This window comes from Rhinoderma darwinii, chromosome 8, assembly GCF_050947455.1.
Source record: "Rhinoderma darwinii isolate aRhiDar2 chromosome 8, aRhiDar2.hap1, whole genome shotgun sequence".
NCBI classification, from domain to species: Eukaryota; Metazoa; Chordata; class Amphibia; order Anura; family Rhinodermatidae; genus Rhinoderma; species Rhinoderma darwinii.
In genome coordinates this window covers 37,456,359-37,477,362 of record NC_134694.1, presented here as the reverse complement: position 1 = coordinate 37,477,362, position 21,004 = coordinate 37,456,359, and the positions used below count along the sequence as shown (strand labels likewise).

General features: G+C 40.1%; 1 protein-coding gene across 3 annotated transcripts in view; it reads left to right on the top strand.

The window, feature by feature from the left end:
* Positions 1-21,004, top strand: part of FRMPD3 (FERM and PDZ domain containing 3) — a 382,523-nt gene that overhangs the window by 191,604 nt on the left and 169,915 nt on the right. For all 3 annotated transcript variants that reach the window (XM_075835599.1, XM_075835597.1, XM_075835598.1), the window contains 4 exons: positions 11,344-11,467; positions 11,546-11,635; positions 12,813-12,992; positions 19,504-19,648. In XM_075835599.1, the coding sequence (XP_075691714.1) occupies positions 11,344-11,467; positions 11,546-11,635; positions 12,813-12,992; positions 19,504-19,648 (539 nt within the window). The remainder of the gene's footprint in view (positions 1-11,343; positions 11,468-11,545; positions 11,636-12,812; positions 12,993-19,503; positions 19,649-21,004) is intronic.

Genomic DNA, 21,004 nt, shown 5'->3' with positions numbered 1-21,004 from the left:
GAGATACAGTTTCTATGTATCCTGAATACATAGAAACTGTATCTTGCTGTCTGAGCCAAATCCGTCAGGTCTGCAGGACTGACAGCTTCTGAGAATGCTGTTCCTGCATGTCCCTGACACCCAGTATCGATCTGTAAATGATCACATCTAAGTTCATGGCCTATGGCCCCCAGGCTGCCACGACAACCATAGACACCACGTGATCGAGTTGCGGGTGGGGCCAATGGCATGTTCGAGGGGTCTACTTCCGTTCTAACAACTAAAATACAGCCGACACGCTTGTTCTAAGTAGCGAGCTCAGCTCATATATACTACCGTTCAAAAGTTTGGGGTTACCCAGACAATTTTGTGTTTTCCATGAAAACTCACACTTATATTTATCAAATGAGTGGCAAAATGACTAGAAAATGTAGTCAAGACATTGACAAGGTTAGAAATAATGATTTTTATTTGAAATAATAATTTTCTCCTTCAAACTTTGCTTTCGTCAAAAAATGCTCCATTTGCAGCAATTACAGAATTGCAGACCTTTGGCATTCTAGCTGTTAAGTTGATGAGGTAATCGGGAGACATTTCACCCCATGCTTCCAGAAAGCCCCTCTCACAAGTTAGATTGGCTTACATAGTTACATAGTTACATAGTTAGTACGGCTGAAAAAAGACACATGTCCATCAAGTTCAACCAAGGGAAGGGAAAAGGGAAGGAAAAATTTCTACACATAGGAGCTAATATTTTTTTGTTCTAGGAAATTATCTAACCCTTTTTTAAAGCCATCTACTGTCCCTGCTGTGACCAGCTCATGCGGTAGGCTATTCCATAAATTCACAGTTCTCACTGTAAAGAAGCCTTGTCGCCTCTGCAGCTTGAACCTTTTTTTCTCCAGACGGAGGGAGTGCCCCCTTGTTTTTTGAGGGGGTTTTACAAGGAACAGGATTTCACCATATTTTTTGTATGTGCCATTAATATATTTATATAAGTTAATCATGTCCCCCCTTAGTCGTCTTTTTTCAAGGCTAAATAGGTTTAATTCTTTCAATCTTTCCTCATAACTTAAATTCTCCATGCCCCTTATTAGCTTCGTTGCTCTTCTTTGTATTTTTTCCAACTCCAGGGCATCCTTTCTATGAACTGGAGCCCAGAACTGAACTGCATATTCTAGATGAGGCCTCACTAATGCTTTGTAAAGTGGCATTATTACATCCCTGTCCCGCGAGTCCATGCCTCTTTTAATACACGACAATATCCTGCTGGCCTTTGAAGCAGCTGATTGACACTGCATGCTGTTATTGAGTTTATGATTTAGAAGTACACCCAGATCCTTCTCAACAAGTGAATCCGCCAGTGTAGCGCCCCCTAGGACATATGATGCATGCAGGTTGTTGGTACCAAGATGCATAACTTTACATTTATCTACATTAAACTTCATTTGCCAAGTGGACGCCCAAACACTTAGTTTGTTTAAATCTGCCTGTAATTCATGAACATCTTCCATAGTCTGAACTATATTACATAGCTTGGTGTCATCTGCAAAAATAGAAATAGTGCTATTAATCCCTTCCTCTATATCATTAATAAATAAGTTGAATAATAGTGGTCCCAGCACTGAACCCTGGGGTACACCACTTATAACCGGTGACCATTCAGAGAAGGAATCATTGACCACAACTCTCTGGATACGGTCCTTGAGCCAATTCTCAATCCAATTACAAACTATATTTTCTAAACCTATAGTCCTTAATTTACCCATTAGGCGTCTATGGGGGACAGTGTCAAATGCCTTTGCAAAGTCCAAAAACACTAAATCCACAGCGGCCCCTCTGTCTAGACTTCTGCTCACCTCTTCATAAAAACAGATTAGGTTAGTTTGACAACTTCTGTCCTTAGTAAAACCGTGCTGGCTGTCACTTATAATGCTATTTATTGTCACATAATCCTGTATATAGTCTCTCAATAGCCCCTCAAACATTTTCCCCACGATGGATGTTAAGCTTACTGGTCTATAATTACCCGGGGAAGACCTAGAGCCCTTTTTGAAAATAGGCACCACATTTGCCCTGCGCCAGTCCCTTGGCACTATACCAGTCACTAGAGATTCTCTGAATATTATGAAAAGGGGAACAGAAATAACTGAACTAAGCTCTTTAAGAATTCTAGGGTGTAACCCATCTGGTCCCGGAGCCTTGTGCACATTTATTTTATTTAATTTAGCTTGGACCATCTCTACATTCATCCAATTCAGTATATCAACTGATATATTAACAGCACTGGCACCGGCTACATCAGCTGCTCTTTCTTCTGTTGTATATACAGAGCTAAAGAACCCATTTAGTAACTCTGCCTTCTCTTGATCCCCTGTGATCAACTCCCCATTACCATTATCTAGGGGTCCTACATGTTCAGACCTTGGCTTTTTTGCATTTATATGCTTGAAGAATTTTTTAGGATTTGTTTTACTATCCTTGGCCACCTGCCTTTCATTTTGTATTTTTGCTAATTTTATTACATTTTTACAGATTTTATTAAGCTCTTTATATTTTACAAAGGCTACAGCTGTACCCTCAGATTTGTATTTTTTAAATGCCCTTTTTTTGTCATGTATTGCCCCTTTCACAGAAGGTGTAAGCCATGTGGGGTTTAATTTGAGTCGTTTATACTTATTACCTGTAGGAATAAATTTTGCACTATAATAACTCAAAGTAGATTTGAAAATCTCCCATTTATCATTTGTTCCATTATTTGACATTAGTTCTTCCCAGTCTATATCCTGAATTGCAGCCCTCAACCTGGGGAAATTGGCTTTCTTAAAATTAAATGTTTTTGCCCTCCCAGCCTGCGTTTGTTTTTTACAGTATAGGTAAAATGTAACTATATTGTGATCACTGTTACCGAGGTTTTCACGAACATTGACATTCCCAACAAGATCTGCATTATTAGAAATGACCAGATCCAACAGAGCTTCACCTCTAGTCGGGTCTTCCACAAACTGGCCCATAAAATTTTCCTGCAACAGGTTGAGGAAATGTCTCCCCTTTGCAGTTGAAGCCGAACCATGACACCAATTAATATCCCGGAAATTAAAATCTCCCATTATCACTACAGTACCCGCCTGTGCAGCCCGCTCCATCTGTTTATATATCTGACCTTCCATCTCCTCAGTTATATTGGGGGGTCTATAGATTACACCAAAAGTAATTTTTTCAGTGTTTACCTCCCTTTCTAGTTCCACCCACAAGGTTTCAACCTCCTCACAGTCTTCACCCACTATTGTCTCTTTCACACTCGCCTTCATATCACTTCTCACATACAGACATACACCACCACCTTTCCTATTTGTCCTGTCTTTACGAAAAAGTGTAAAACCCTGTAGATTTACAGCCCAGTCATGTGAAGAGTCCAGCCATGTTTCAGCAACACCAACTATATCTATATTTTCTTCCAGTATCAAGGCCTCCAGCTCCCCCATTTTGCTTGCTAGACTTCTGGCATTTGTGAACATACACTTTAACTTGCCTGTCAGTTTTTCACTTTTATTATCAGAAATGTGATTTGACATTAATCGGTCCTTTTTATTTACACTGATGTTTTGTAACGAAAGGATCTCCTTATCTTGTTGTCTAGTCCTCTCCCCACATTCTGTTTCTCCCCCCACCAATATAGTCTGACCCCTCTCTAACCTGGCTACCCCTTTTTTTTCTACATTGACCTCCCTCCTCAGCCCTAGTTTAAATACTCCGCCACCCCAGCTAGAATTCTCTCCCCCAGCACAGCGGACCCCCTTCCATTTAGGTGCAAATCATCTGCAGAATACAGTTTGTACCCCAATGAAAAGTCAGCCCAGTGCTCTAGGCTTGATGGGCACTTCTTGCGTACCATACGGTCAAGCTGCTCCCACAACAGCTCTATGGGGTTGAGATCTGGTGACTGCGCTGGCCACTCCATTACAGATAGAATACCAGCTGCCTGCTTCTTCCCTAAATAGTTCTTGCATAATTTGGAGGTGTGCTTTGGGTCATTGTCCTGTTGTAGGATGAAATTGGCTCCAATCAAGCGCTGTCCACAGGGTATGGCATGGCGTTGCAAAATGGAGTGATAGCCTTCCTTATTCAAAATCCCTTTTACCTTTTACAAATCTCCCACTTTACCAGCACTAAAGCAACCCCAGACCATCACATTACCTCCACCATGCTTGACAGATGGCGTCAGGCACTCTTCCAGCATCTTTCCAGTTGTTCTGTGTCTCACAAATGTTCTTCTGTGTGATCCAAACACCGCAAACTTCGATTCGTCTGTCCATAACACTTTTTTCCAATCTTCCTCTGTCCAATGTCTGCGTGATTTTTCCCATATTAATCTTTTCCTTTTATTAGCCAGTCTCAGATATGGCTTTCTCTTTGCGCCACTCTGCCCTGAAGGCCAGCATCCCGGGGGCGCCTCTTCACTGTAGACGTTGACACTGGCGTTTTGCGGGTACTATTTAATGAAGCTGCCAGTTGAGGACCTGTGAGACGTCTATTTCTCAAACTAGAGACTCTAATGTACTTGTCTTGTTGCTCAGTTGTGCAGCTGGGCCTCCCACTTCTCTTTCTTCTCTGGTTAGAGCCTGTTTGTGCTGTCCGCTGAAGGGAGTAGTACACACCGTTGTAGGAAATCTTCAGTTTCTTGGCAATTTCTCGCATGGAATAGCCTTCATTTCTAAGAACAAGAATAGACTGTCGAGTTTCACATGAAACTCTCTTTTTCTAGCCATTTTGAGAGTTTAATCGAACCCACAAATGTAATGCTCCAGATTCTCAACTAGCTCAAAGGAAGGTCAGTTTTATAGCTCCTCTAAACAGCAAAACTGTTTACAGCGGTGCTAACATAATTGCACAAGGGTTTTCAAGTGTTTTCTAATCAACCATTAGCCTTCTAACACAGTTAGCAAACACAATGTACCGTTAGAGCACTGGAGTAATGGTTGCTGGAAATGGGCTTCTATACACCTATGTAGATATTGCATTAAAAACCAGACGTTTGCAGCTAGAATAGTCATTTAGCACATTAACAATGTATAGGGTGTATTTCTGATTAATTTAATGTTATCTTCATTGAAAAAAACTGCTTTTCTTGCAAAAATAAGGAAATTTCTAAGTGACCCTAAACTTTTGAATGGTAGTGTATATACGGCATATATCGGGAAAGGTTTAAATTAAGAAATTACAAGTTATACTGAATCTTTTGCTATAAAACTATACATCAATCTACTCACCAACTCCTGCTCTATAACTCTGCTGCCCGCAGATTGAAATGCACTCTTAACTTGACAGATTCTCTTTAATATTTGCTAGTACACCTCTCAGGACTGCAAACTTAGAGGACAATGGGCATTTAGAAGTGAGCTGGAAAAAAAAAATACTGCAAATGGATAATAAAAGAAACATATTGCACAGTAAAGTAAAACAAATCCCAAACTGTTTCTTAATTATATAAATAGTAAAAAAAAATATCAAAACTGACAATGTTGGCTTTCTCAAAGTTATTCTAGGTGGGTGGTTGAGACATACTTACTTTCCCACAGAGGGAAACAAAATGACAGGTACTAAAGTAACATATCAATAAAATTGTACATGCCTAACATAAAAAGAAATGACGAGTTGTCTTAAAATGACTAAAATAACAAGACACCGGGCCTGGGGGCATAGGTCCATATGTTCTGCAGAAATTAAAGCCCGTCTGTCAATAAAAGATGCTGTCCTAGTGAAGAGCAGCATATCATAATGCCAGGCCCGCTGAGCTATTAGAAAGAATCCAGCCGACTGATGTTTATGAAATTGCGGTATTCATGAGAGAAGTTCATGCCCTGCCTCCTCAGAAGAGAAGATGGTGGGTACGTACTGTATAACTCAGTAAGTTTAGCCTTCATTGTGAGTAAAATATTTGACGTTTGCTATACTGTTGTATCTCAATGAAAACAAAATTATAACACAATGTCAACAAAGGTTTATGAGAAAGAGGACTAGTTAAACTAATATGACCAGCTTTTATGAAGAGGTAATTTCTGCAACGAATCTTGGTAAGGTTCTTGAGAAAGTTGTATATATAGATTTTTCAGAACAAAAAAAATATTTGACATAGTAAAATGTCAATCTGGATATATTGAACACATTCATATTGGGTTGCGTTTCTTAGTGTGGTCTTACCCAAGGTGTTAAGGGGATTTTACACTGGGCGATTATCATGCAGACGAGCGTTCATAGAACGCTCGTTGACGATAATTGCCCTGTGTAAACAGGACAGTGATCAGCAGATGAACGAGCAAACACTCGATTATCTGCTGATCGTATCGAGATAAAAAAAAGAAGTCAAATATTATCGTTGTCGGCAGCACATCTCCCTATGTAAACAGGGAAACGCACTGCCGACATGATAATAATGTATGGCGACGAGCGATCAGAGTAACGACCGCTCGTCCCCATCCATAGTTCCGCGTGACAGGAGCAAACGAGTGCCGATCAACGATGTCTCGTTGATCGGCGCTTGTTGCATCGGCCAATTGTCGGCCGGTGTAAAAGGCCCTTTAATAATGAGACCTATTTTGCTCATTATATTAAGGAATTATCTACATGTTTTACATATTTTCATATTTGCAGATAATACGGATATGTGTAGGGTGATTTACACAAAAGAGGACAATATTGTTTTAGAGAGGGATTAGGTGAGGTTCGAGGCTTGAGCAATGATAGCTATATACATTTTTTTTGCAGTGAGCTCCCCCTACTGGTGGCTGCAGGCTGCAGGAATTTCATAATTTAACCCTTTTACCGACCACCCACTGTCTTTTGACTCCAGGGGGTGCAGATCCAGGATCTATAGCAACCCCATAAGACGCCAAACAGCTTATGAGCGCTCCAGTAAGCGCCAATTCTCTAAACAGGAGCTGTTACAAACAGCTCCGGTACTTAGAGAAGCCGGCTGACGCTATCAAAGACTGAGGGAGCCCTCTGCAGTCAACTCTAAGGATCTAGAAAGGTCCCCAGGGCTATCTGTTCTGTATTCCTGCTGTTAGGGCACACTGTGTGTTGCCCTAATAGCAGCCTGTGTCATAGTGAAACAGTATAATGTATTAGAATAAAGGAGTATGCTAATAGATTATAAGTATAACAAAGTTACTAAAAAAGTTTTCCTGTATTGGGATTTAAAAAAAAGTGACCAAAAAATAAGAAATGTCCACAAAAAAGTAATTATTTAGTATAAAATATATATTTTATTGACCATACATTACAAAAAAACAAAAAACCTACACATATGTGGTATCTACGTGACTTTTATAACCTGAGGAATTAATTTTCACAGGTTATTAAAAGTATAAAAAATAAACAAAAACAACAATGCCAAAATAGCTTTTTTCTATATTCACACCGCAAAAATAAAATGACATAGTAATTTATTTGTACCCCAAACTGTGCACGAAAAAAATAAAATTTTCCCCGCATAAAACAAGGCCTCATATAGACACTTCAATGAAAAAATTCAAAAGTTATGGTTGCTGAAATGCAGGGAGCCAAAAGTGAAAATATTCTGCTGGTCATTAAGGCCTTTTCAGGCCTGGTTATTAAGGGGTTAACGTTATAACAGTGTGAAGTTTCGCAGTGATTTGTAGTGTCCGAAGAACAGAGTTCCGGCCCCTACAAAGTAATATTAGGGAATTAATCGGCACATAACTTTGGATCTATTTATATAAAATAAAATGTAACTACTTAAGTACACTTTAAGGCCCGCTGCACACGACCGTGCCCGTAATCACAGTCCTTACAGCCACCTGCATTTGCATAATGTATGGGAGCATGGTCCGTAAAATCAAAAAAATAGGGCATGTGCTATCCTTTTTATGGCACGGACACCTTCCCGTGTATATATACGGGAAGGTGTCCGTGGGCAACAGAAGTGAATGGGTCCGTAATTACAGATGAATTCTACGGTCGTGTGCATGGGGCCTAACCCCTTGGTAACATCATTAACTCTTTCACCACCCTAAACAACCAGGAATATTAAATGTTTAACCCTTGACACTTAGCCAGCCTAGACCATCACAGATATTGAGTATTAAAACCTAAACCACTATAAATCATGTCATTAGGGGCTGGCCACTTTACTGGTAATGTAAACCAATGTATGTTAATGATGATTATATGCTTTTTACTAATATATGTTTTTTTAAGTTGTGTCCTGTTTTCTACATATCTGAAGTAATCCCCCTCCCTCTTGCTAGTCCAGCCTTTTGTCCGGTCTGGCAGGCGTTCCCATCCATAGGCTGGCTGCAGAAGGAGGGCATATGATAAGACACATGCCTACTGTTAATAACTACTGTAGTTCATGCACAATGTAGTTAATTTAAATGAAATATTTAAACTTATGGGCTTTTTTTCTTAATTTCCTTTTGCTATGAGTTGTTAAATTTTCTAACATTCTAACATTTTGGGGGGTGGGGTTCTAAGTCTATCTAAAAACTTTTTTGCGTGAGACTAATAGTGTTTTCTTTTTTTTCTAAATTGGAGCGCATATTTTTTTACTTTGTAGATCTTATATAGGAAAAAAAAATAGTTCTTGGCTCTATGTTTTTGGGAAAACATCTGATGATGATGGAACCTATTTACTTCTATGCGACAAACTGATGCAAAACGAATGCACTTTAGCAGCAGTTTCTAGTCATTAAAAGACCCACTGCCAAAAAAGCTAGTGTGAATGCACTTGAAGGGAGGCATTAAAGGAAACCTGTCATCCTCACTTCACATATAAACAATTTACAGCATACAGTTAGGTCCAGAATTATTTGGACAGTGACACAAGTTTTGGCATTTTAGCTGTTTACAAAAAATATTAAATATACAATTATATAATCAATATGGGCTTAAAGTGCAGACTCTCGGCTTTAATTTGAGGGTATTCACATCCTAATTTGAGGAAGGGTTTAGAGATTATAGCTCTTTAATATGTAGCTGCCTCTTTTTCAAGAGACAAAAGGTAATTGGACAATTATCTCAAAAGCTTTTTAATGGGCTGCATGGGCTATTCCCTCATTAATCCATCATCAATTAAGCAGGTAAAAGGTCTGGAGTGGATTCCAGGTGTGACATATGCATTTGGAAGCTGTTGCTATGAACCCACAACATGAGGTCAAAGGAGCTCTCAAAGCAAGTGAAACAGACCATCGTTAGGCTGAAAAAAAGAAGAAATCCATCAGACAGATAGCACAAATGTTAGGAGTGGTCAAATTAACAGTTTAGTACATTCTTGAAAAAAAAGAGCGCATCTTTTGAACTCCAAAAGTCCTGGACGTCCAAGGAAGACAACAGTAGTCGATGATTGCAGAATCCTTTCCTTGATGAAGAAAAACCTCTTCACAACATCTACCCAAGTGAAGAACACTCTCCTGGAAGTAGGTGTATCAGTATCTAAGTCTACCATAAAGTGAAGACTTCATGAGAGCAAATACAGGGGGTTCAACACAAGGTGCAAACCATTAATCAGCCTCAAAAATAGAAAGGCCAGATTAGACTTTGCCAAACAACATTTAAAGAAGCCAGCCCAGTTCTGGAACAGCATGAAACTAAGATCAACCTGTACCAGAATGATGGGAGGAAGAAAGTATGGAGAAGACTTGGAACGGCTTATGATCCAAAGCACACCACATTCTCTATAAAACATGGTGGAGGCAGTGTGATGGCATGGGCATGCATGGCTGCCAAAGGCCAAAACATACAGCAAAATTAACCCAGGAGTTTTTAAGGCAAAGAAGTGGAATATTCTGCAATGGCCAAGTCAATCACCAGATCTCAACCCGATTGAGCATGCATTTCACTTGCTTAACTGGTTCCCGACCGCTGGCTGTGTATTTACGGCCAGCGGTTAGGGTCCTTAAAACCCGCGCCATAGACTATTTACGGCATGGGTTTTAACTTGCTGCCGGAGCGATCGGGCAGCTGAATGTCGGGTCTCCGGGGACCCTGAGGAGAAGATAGAAGCCGCTTTCGCTGCTTCTGTCTTCTCCGATCTCTTTTACACAGCGCTCAATGAGCGCTATGTATAGGAATAGAGGCAGTGGCCGTGCCCCTGTCTCTATTGGTCCCGGTGATCATGTGACTGGTCACATGATCACCAAGTGCCGTTAGTGGCAGACTGCTGCTGGGTCTTACTAGACCCAGCACAGCCCTATTAGTGACAATAGTCACTATGAGAGGGCTGATTTCCCCTGTAACTGGGGCTGCTGTGCAGCTCCAGTTACAGTGGAAAAAGATGGTGTAAAAGAAAGAAATAAAATATATATATAAAGTCCCCCAAAGGTCTTTTTTGACCTTTGAGGGACAGACCATAGTAATAAAAAAATAAAAGTAAAGTAAAGTGCAAAAAAATAAAATAAATACACATAAAATACCCACCCCAAAAAAAAACGGTCCCCCCCACCAATCATTGTCGTAACGCTAGCCCTGAGCCAATTACCCTAGTATAGACATGTAATATATTAAAATCTATGGTAGACAATGACGATCACAAATAGAAAGGTCTATTTTAGGGTAAAACTATGTTATTACAAAAAAATATAGCTGAAAAGTAAAAAAGCTTATTTTTTTACTATTATTTTCAAACTTTAAGCCTAAAAATTCTAAAATAGCTAAAAGGATGTGTATAAAAATGATAAAAAAAGAAACCTGCATTGTCTACGGAAAAAGCATTGCAAAAATCACGTCGCTAGCCCAACAAATAAAAAAGTTATAGCCATTTTTACGAACACGTCCTATAAATGGCTAAATGGTGTCTGGTCCTGAAGGCTCAAAATAGCCGGTCCTGAACTGGTTAAGACAAAACTTAAGGCAGAAAGACCCACAAAGAAGCAACAACTGAAGACAGCTGCAGTAAAGGCCTGGCAAAGCACCACAAATGAGGAAACCCAGCTTTTGGTGATGGCCATGGGTTCCAGACTTCAGGCAGTCATTGCCTGCAAAGGATTCCCTACAAAGTATTAAAAAATAACATTTTATTTATGGTAATGTTAATTTGTCCAATTACTTTCGAGCCCCTGAAATGAGGAGGCTGTGTAGCAAAATAGTTGCAATTCCTAAACGTTCCACAGGATATTTTTGCTCATCCACTTGAATTAAACCTGAAAGTCTACACTTCAATTGCATCTCAGTTGTTTCCTTTCAAATCCAATGTGGTGGCATGCAGAGCCCAAATCATGAAGATTGTGTCACTGTCCAAATAATTCTGGACCTAAATGCGTGTGTTGCCAAATGAAGATAAAAATACACCAAGTTTGGAGGTATAATGCCTTTAGTTATCGTTCTTGTTTTATAATATTTCCTTAGGAAAGAGTGGGGCTTGGAACCTTTCCTTCCTCCATCCCTCTTACAGGTCTACAAAGAAAAGTCACTCCGCAAAGCATTGGCTCAACATCTGAAAATTCACCAAAACCAATTATCTAGTAACAAGGTAAAGAGAATATCACTGAAACATTCAGTGCTAGTTTCACTGATGGAGATATAACCGTCTATCTTCTTCTTCCTACAGATGTCTATCATTCAAGCCAAGCTTCGTTACTTACGCATTCTTAATGAGTTGCCAACATTTGCTGGTGTCCTCTTCAATACAGTTGCCATGGTAATATATAACTTCAACTATGTCAACGGATGTTATGCAAACAGATTGTATTGTAGTTTCTTTATGTCTAAATATTGCACCAACAAAAACTGTAAGACCAACAAGAACATCTGTGAAGGTGAAAAAGAAAGAAAAGATATATGTTGAAAAACTTTTTATAGTTACATCAAGTTCAACCTTTCTAAGATCAATTAAACATAATTCAATACTAAATTATTTATAACCCTCTCTGCCGTTTGTCATTAGATAATCATCTAGCCCTTTTTTGAATACGGTCATTGTATCTGCCATTATGACCTCTTGGGGTAGGGCATTCCATAGTTTAACTACTCTAACTGTAAAGAACCCTTTCCTATATTGATTTCTTTTTTTGCCTTTCCTCCACATATAATGAATGTCCCCCTGGTCCTTTGTACAGTTCTTGGAAAAAATAAATCATGTGCTACTTCTTTATGTTTACCACACATACAGTAAACTAATACATGTTAATAAGATCACAATCCCAATTTTTCTAACCGCTCATTGGGAGTGACCACCCAATTAGAGGGGCAATATTACATTGGAATTACTGATTTTTATCTTTCTTTTTATATACCCTAAAATGTTATTTGCTTCCGCAGTTGCTGCTTGACATTGAGTACTGCTTCTTAGCTTAATTGTAACCAGAATACCCAGGTCCGTCGTTTGTTCCATTATCCCCATTTGTATTCCATTTAATGTGCATGCAGTGATACCATTACTGCAGCCTAGGTAGATTACTTTACATTTATCAACATTAAATTTAATCTGCCACCTTCTTGCCATGTCTTCCAGCCTATAAAGTTATTTCTGTAATATTTTATAATTTAGCTGAGTTTTAAGTATCCTACAAAGTTTTGTATCATCAACAAAAACTGACACTTCACCATCAATCCCATCCACAAGGTCGTCATAATTAAATGTAATATGAATGTAATAGTGTAATTTTATTATTATATTGTATAGTAAGAATATTGCACGTATTATGTGCAATATAAGTATCTAAATTTCACAGATAATGGGAAATTATCTGGCTGCACACTATTTCATTTTTATGATGATCCTTTTTGATTACCAGTTTATTAATCAAAGCACAAAATACATATATTTTTTTAACAGTTTCCACATCATGTGCTTTATTGTGTCCTTTTAATCTCAGGCTGAGAAAACTCCAGCAACTACGCTTCTCGTTGGTCCTCGACATGGTATCAGCCATGTCATTGATCTGAAGACCAATCTCATAACAGTGCTGTTTGAATTTAGTCAAGTTACAAAGGTCCAGTTGTTCAGAGAATCTCAAGGAGTGGCACGCGTTGAGACGAGCGTCACAGACACAAAGGTATGAAGGACACAATTAATGGGATGGATGTGCTGCATTGCATTTCCATAGTATTTTAGTATAACTACACAAGATATATAAAATATCTTAACCTATTTACCTAAATTAAAATGAAAAATGCTGTATTGAAACTGCAATTTTGCATGATTGAAAGGTTGGTTGCCCATTAGATGAAAGTTGGCTGAGCCTGACATTTTTGGCAGGACTGGTTTATAATCTAATGTGTATGGGGGTCTCCTGACTCTGGCCCAATGGCAGATGTCGGGGGAAAGAAGGTTCGCGAAGTTGGATTTCAATGTGTCCGATCCTTTGTTTCAGCAGTAAATAAGCCGCTGCCACAGGGATGTTTAAAGTGTACCTCCAATGACAAAATCATTTTTGCACAGCTGAATAGAGCCTTTCACTACAATTCCGATGATTCGAGGACTACCACTTTTTTACACTTTTAATAAAATGGTTAATGACAGTGCCTGACAATCACTTCAGATGGTCGGGTATTGGATCGTACTCGACTCTTCCCGGTACCCCTGGTGGCGGTGGGTATCAGGGTAATAATGGGGGGGCTTGCACTAGCCTTTTCACCGGCTAAAAAAAAACATAAACACAAAAAAAACTATTTCCAAAAACTTTTAACATGTCATAGTGACATGTCAGAAGTTTGGATTGGTGGGGGTCCGAGCACTGAGAATCCTATCGATCGCTAAAGCAAAGCGGCAGGAGCGGTCAGTGAGCCGAGCGAACAGTGTACGGGCTAAATAGAAAGTCTAAGTCCATAGACTGCTCGCTCTGCTCTCTGAGGAAAGCAGAGCCGAGTAGAAGCGAAGCGGCACAGTACTCATCTGAGTGCTTCGGCCACTTCGTTTTAGCGATCAGTGAGGTCTCAATGCTCGGACGCATACCGATCAAAACTTCTGACATGCCACCATGACATGTTAAAAGTTTTTGGAAATGATAGGTAAACTTTAAATGTATATCTTAGCCATTACAGATCACACCTAAGTTCATAACTTAGATGTGATCGATAACAGGTGGATCCTGCGTGTCAGAGACACGCAGGATCCGCTGTCATGAAACCAGTCTCAGTGCAAGATACAGCTGTTCTGGTTACGGGATATAAAGCAGTTGTATCTCAAAAACTAAAATATTTTTTTAATAAAAAGTATTTAGAAAGTTGCACCAAACACACTGATAGTTTTTTTTTTTAAATAAAACTTTAGATTTCAAAAGGTGATGTATGCCACTGTATAGGTATACAGTTGCACACGTCTGCCCATACTTTTGCAATATAAATTTAAAGTAATATAGTAATTTTGAACCTATTCTTACCAAGATTTTTCTTTATAAAATAGCCAGCAATTAGATTGTTTTGCTACAGTCCCCTGAAGATTCACAAAATGTCAACAAATGCATATAAAGTGGGTGAATGAAAATTCTGTTCAAATTTAGCTTTTAATCGATAATGCATAACATATGTAACATATGCAAAAACATATGTATGTGCAAGTATAGCCGTAAAAGTGGGAAGGGAAATGTCCACTTCTAGGACAGTCGATAGCCACGGTGTCTGTCTTTAAACATCGCGTGCATAACTATAATGTCAACGTTTGAAGGCTATACAAAACCTTTGAAAGGCAAATTATTTTTTTTAATAAAAAGATTAGTCGGTGTGTTTGGTGCAACTTTGTAAATACTTTTTATTAAAAATGTGTTTTACTTTTTGAGATACAGCTGCTCTGTATTCTCTATACAGAGCAGCTGTATCTCGCGCTAAATCCTGGCCCCGTCAGGTCCGTTGAACTGACGGCTTCAGTGACAGTGGTTCCTGCTTCTCTCTGAGACGCAGGATCCACCTGTAATCTATTACATCCAAGTTCATAACTGACGGATTCAGGTAACAGTGCTAGATACAGCGCCTCCGTATAGAGAATACAGAGCAGCTGCATCTCAAAAAGTAAAACAAATTTTCAATAGAAAGTATTTATAAAGTTGCACCAAACACATTGATCTTTTTATTTAAAAAAATTGCCTTTCAAAGGTGTACATAGCCTTTAAATATCATGTTGTAGCAGGAAAAAGTGGAACAATCTTACCAATTCCTGCAGATTGCCTGGTTAGTGGAGCGGTCTGTGGTCACAGCTGGAGAGGGACATCAGTAATTCCCTTTTACTATCTCCCTTTTGGGAAGGAATTAAGGGGACTATTTGTAAAGTTCTTGAGTTTGGACTGGACCTGAACTCAGCATTGTTCCTTCTGTGTCACTTCGAGACTCCAGTTATCTCTCATAAACGATCGTTGTTATGTTTTCTAATCATGGCAGGGAGAATGTGCATTTCATTACTGTGGAAGAAAACTGCATCTCATTCGCTATCTTTATGGGTCTCTAAAGTTAACGATATCATGCAAATGGAATACCTAACTTCTTCTTTGAATGACATATATGATAGATTTCAGAAGATTTGGTGCCCTTGGCTGGAATTATAGAAATCCAATTAATATGGTTACTGGGAGAGGAGGAGGTATATGTTTGTGTAGTGTCCCCCCCCCCATTTTCCCCCTATTTCTTCTTCTCTTTTTTATTTTCATTGTTTGTTTGTATTTGGCGTCTATGGCCACATGTAAAGAAATATAAAATAAAGAATTGCAATAATTCCCTATTAAGCCTTGATATAAGCTCAAAGCTACCTAACCATGTGGGGTAACCACCCCTAAAGGGGCATCCCTATCCAGAACTTGTCCTTTTTATAGCCCTTAATAATTACCCCGATAATTTTTCCCGGCGCGTTTCCTCCAGATTTTATCTGTCGACTCCTCAGGGGATCCAGGGGTTGAAATGCTTAATAAGGCAGGAGCTTATCAACCTGCTCCTAGTAGCCATGGCACTACCATCACTGAGGTTTGCACGTGGTCTAATTAAATTCATAGCCCCGCCTCATTCCGGTGCCTGTGGATTACCTTATCTCACGGCGTCACATTCACAGGGGTGGGCCTAGCCCCGGAGTTCCTGGGTAACCTGTGACGTTGGCTACATCAGCGGCACATCCCTTGGTTGCCAGGCAACTCAAGACGCCAGTTGCTCCAGCCGTTCATGAGTATAATATGTTAGGAGAGCACAGTGGCGGATTAAGTAGACCATGGGCCCTGGGCTGTTATCCAAACTTGGGCCCCCCTTCCTCACCGCCGCCCTGCCGCGCCGTAACTATTTTTAACACTACCTTTTTGGGCAAGCATTAACAGTGTTACGATTTCCCTTGTCACAGCGTGGTGTCCCTACATACTGACAGTATCACACTGTGCAGGAACACAACCTCCTGACAAGGGGAATTGTCTATCAGTCCTGGACTGCAGAAAGACTTTTTGTGAAATACAAGGATTTGCTATAATAAACATGTCAGGAGAGGTGACAGATTCTCTATAAATCTAGTGACTCACAGGTGACGACGTCTCAGATTCTAGTAGTTTTTTTCCTCTTTTCTTCTCCATCCGGTCCAGCGCTCATGACGACTTCTCCCGGCCATGACTCATTTCTGCAGAATTTGGCACTCAGACGTCTCCTCACTTTTCCAACATTTCCACACCTATAAACGAAAATAAAGTTATTATGGTGCCACATACTGTACCCCTAAATATAATAGCACCAAACACTGCGCGCCTGAATATAATACCACACACTGTAAAACGCCACATACACACAGCCCCCTGTACATAGTGCCACACACAGCCCCTGTAGATATTACACACCCCCATAGATATCGCCATACACAGCCCCCTCTATATATCACACAACCCCCTCTTCGAGAGCGTTACACACAGCCCCCTATAGATAGTGCCATACAGCCCCCCTGTAGAGAGCGCCACACAGCCCTCCCCCTCTATTAAATAGCACCAAAAAGCCCCCCTATAAAGAGCGCCACACACATACCACTGTGGATAGCACTACACAGCCCCCCCTTGTATATAGTGCCACACTGCGCTCCCCCTTGTATATAGTGCCACATAGCGCTCCCCATTGTATATAGTGCCTCACAGCGCTCCCCCTTGTATATAGTACCACACAGTGCTCCCCCTTGTATATAGTACCTCACAGCGCTCACTCTTTTATATAGTGCCACACAGCGCTCCCCCTTGTATATAGTGCCTCACAGCGCTCCCCCTTGTATATAGTGCCACAAGGTTATGTACACATTTAAAAACTTTATATTATAATTATATATATATATATATATATATATATATATATAGTATGTGTGTGTATCTGTGTGATTGATTGATTTTATTAAAAAATATTTTTACTTTTTGAAATACGGCTGCTTTGTATCCTGTATCCGTCAAGTCAGCAGGACTGACAGGATCAGTGACACGCAGGATCCACCTCAAATCTATCACATCGAAGATTATAATTTAGCGCAGGGCCCGTTTCACTGATCCCGTCAGTCCTGCTGACCTGACGGATACAGGATACAAAGCAGCTGTATCTCAAAAAGCGAAAATATTTTTTAATAAAACGTAATTACAAAGTTGCACCAAACACACATTTTTATTAAAAAAAAATAAAACCGACGTGATTTTTGCGACATTTTTTCCGTAGACAATGCAGGTTTCGTTTATATACACACCTTTTTTGCTATTTTAGAATTTTTATTCATAAAGTTTGAAAATAATAGTAAAAAAATAAGCTTTTTTACGTTTCAGCAATTTTTTGGGGTAATAACATAGTTTTACCCTAAAATAGACCTTTTATTTGTGATCGTCATTGTCTACCGTAAATTTTAATATATTACATGTCTATATTAGGGTAATTGGGTCAGCGCTAGCGTTACAACAATGATTGGCGGGGGGAACGTTTTTTTTTGGGGTGGAAATTTTATGTGTATTTATTATTTAATTTTTTTTTGCACTTTACTTTATTCTTTTTTTATTACTATGGTCTGTTCCTCAAAGGTCAAAAGAGACCTATGGGGAACTTTATATATTTTTTTTCTTTCTTTTACACCATGTCTTTCCACTGTAACTGGGGCTGCACAGCAGCCCCAGTTACAGGGGAAATCAGCCCTCTCATAGTGACGATTGTCACTAATAGGGCTGTGCTGGGTCTAGTAAGATCCAGCAACAGTCTGCCACTAACGGCACCCGGCGATCATGTGACCAGTCACATGATCACCGGGAGGAATAGAGACAGCGCCGCTGCTGCTGTCTCTATTCCTTTACACAGCGTTCATTGAGCGCTGTGTAAAAAGACATCAGAGAAGACAGAAGCAACGAAAGCTGCTTCTATCTTCTCCTCAGGGTCCCCGGCAGTCACTGACTGCCGCAGACCCGACATTCAGCTGCCCGATCGCGCGGGCAGCAAGTTAAAACCCGAGCCGTAGAAAGTCTATGGCTCGGGTTTTAAGGACCCGTCCCTGACCGCTGGCCGTAAAAATACAGCCAGCGGTCGGGAACCAGTTGGGCAGGATAAGTCAACTAACCTAAGCGCCGGTGACCGACCACCCGGCTCTTCTCTTGCAGTTTTGGAGTAACAGAACAGCCGTCCGTCGCTGTTCTGTTACTCAATGGCGACGCCCGCACTGTCAGGGAGGCGTGTCCTACCCCTGGATCCCGGCCAATTCCCTGCTCCTCCCCATCTTCGGCAGTTAGCAGCGCTAGCGCGCTGAATAGGTTTACAGGACGATGTGCGGTTCGGGCTGCCATGGGCCCCCTGGGAGCCTCGGGCCCCGGGCGGCCGTCCGAAACGCCCATATGATAATCCGCCACTGGGAGAGCATAAGTATAATGTGGGATTCTCTGGTACTCCGCATTTCTCAGACAAGAATGTTATGTTCTGCAGTGGACTGTGACGGAGGTCCCATCGGGATCTTTATGGATGCAAAGCAAAATTCTGCATCGTAAAGTGTGGCAAAGCCTAGATGATTTTTTTTTAACCTAACTGAATGTGTATTATGAGTAATTTAGGCTTTTAGATGGATGATTTTAGTACGTATCGTATATATGTATTGTTTAGGGTGGGTAGACACATACTGTCCGTTAATATATGTACATAGAGATGGGATGTGTTCTGGGAATATGTTTTTTAACCAGAGGCCTAGGGTCAAGTAGAGGTAATGACAATGTTATACATTTTAGTTGGGATGCCTCATTATAGAGAAGGCATAAAGTGCATATTTTTATATGTAGGCATTAAATGCACATTGCATAGGCGGGTGAAAAAGGGCCTGAAGAGGGCCACCTGGATGTGTCATATATAGGGGATGGACCCATAGGTTAGATAAAGCAGCTGAAAGTCAACAGTTCATTCACAACCACTCACAACCTCCCATGAAAGAGAGGACGTGGCTGTAGAGAAGCCTTTAGGCATGCTTCCGCTGTAGCAGGTGCATTGCTTGCAAACGTTAAGATTTTTCTTTGTCTGCATAAATAAGTCTAATTGCTTATTTTTAGTCTTACCTTTACTTATAAATGCTGTGATCTCAAGAATTGTTATTGCTTCTGTTGACTATGTGTTCCTCTTTATCAGTCTCTCGTGTTACTCATGGATTGGCCTGAAGCCACAAGCTTTGCCTGTTTGGTGGCAGGATATTATCACCTGCTGGTGGACCCCAAGAAAGGCATATTTTACAGAACAACAGGACACTTGCCTCCACCTCAGATTATCAAGGCAGGTATGACTTTCATCTGCTCTATCATATATATCCAATGTAAGTAAAATATTTAAACACTACTGTGATCAAATATAGTGTTTTACATTACAAATTTGTTTAGACTAAGCATATATTTTAACCGCTTAAAGACATCTAACCTACATGTACGTGACAGCCGTTAGGGGAATTATGGAGCGGGCTCACGGACTGAGCTTGCTCCATAATTAGCGGGTGACGGCTGTGAAATACAGCTAACACCTCACTGCAATAGGCTGAATCAAAGATCACTTTGATTCCGCTAGTTTAACCCCTTAAATGCCGCGGTCAATCGTGACCGCAGCATTTAAAGTGTTAGAATCAGGGGGTGGCCCCCTCCGATGTGCTATCAGCCCCAGCAACGTGATCACAGGGTGCCTAATGATGAGACTGTCAGTAAAGGAGACTGTCAGTATAGCAATATACTGCAATACATTAGAATTGCAATATACCATGCAAGTGATCGAATGATCGCTGGTTCAAGTCCCCTAGGGAAACTATTACAAAACAGTTAAATAAAATCATTTTTAATATTCCAAGAAAAAAAAAGTATTAAAAGTAAAAAGAAAGCCTTTTCCCATTTATTCCCTAAAGCAATGTTAAAAAAAAAGTTAACATAACTGTTATCACCGCATCCGTAAAAGTCTGAACCATTACAAAATAGTGTTGTGAAACCCGTTCGGTGAACGCTGTAAGAAAAGAAAAACTTAAAACACCCAAATTGCTGTTTTTTGGTCGTTTTAACTCTACAAAAAAAATGGAATACAAAGTAATCAAAAAGTTGCATGTACCCCAAAATAGGACCAATAAAAATGACAGCTCGCCCCACATCAAATAAGCCCTCACATCGCTCAATCAACGGAAAAATAAAAACTTTATGGCTCCCAGAATATGGCGACACAAAACAATTAATTTTTTTTACCAAATACTTTATTTTTATAAAAGTGGTAAAACATAAAAAACACATAGAAATTTGGTATCGCCATAATCGGATCAACCCATAGAATAAGGTGAACATGTCGTTTTTAGAGTCTGATGGACACCGTAACAACAAAGCCCCACAAAAAAGAGCGTAATCGCTGTTTTTTGTCCATATCACCCCACAAATATTTTTTTTTCAGTTTCCCAGTACATTATGCAGTACAATAAATGGTGCCATGAAAAACTACAACTTGTCCCGCAAAAAACAAGCCCTCATATGGCTATGTCGACAAAATAATTTAAGAGTTAGGGCCTTTGGAATATGGGGATGAAAAAATGAAAATTAGCTGTGTCCTGAAGGAGTTAGGCCTCATGCACACGAACGTGCTTTCGCGGCCACAATTCCCCCGAAAATCCACG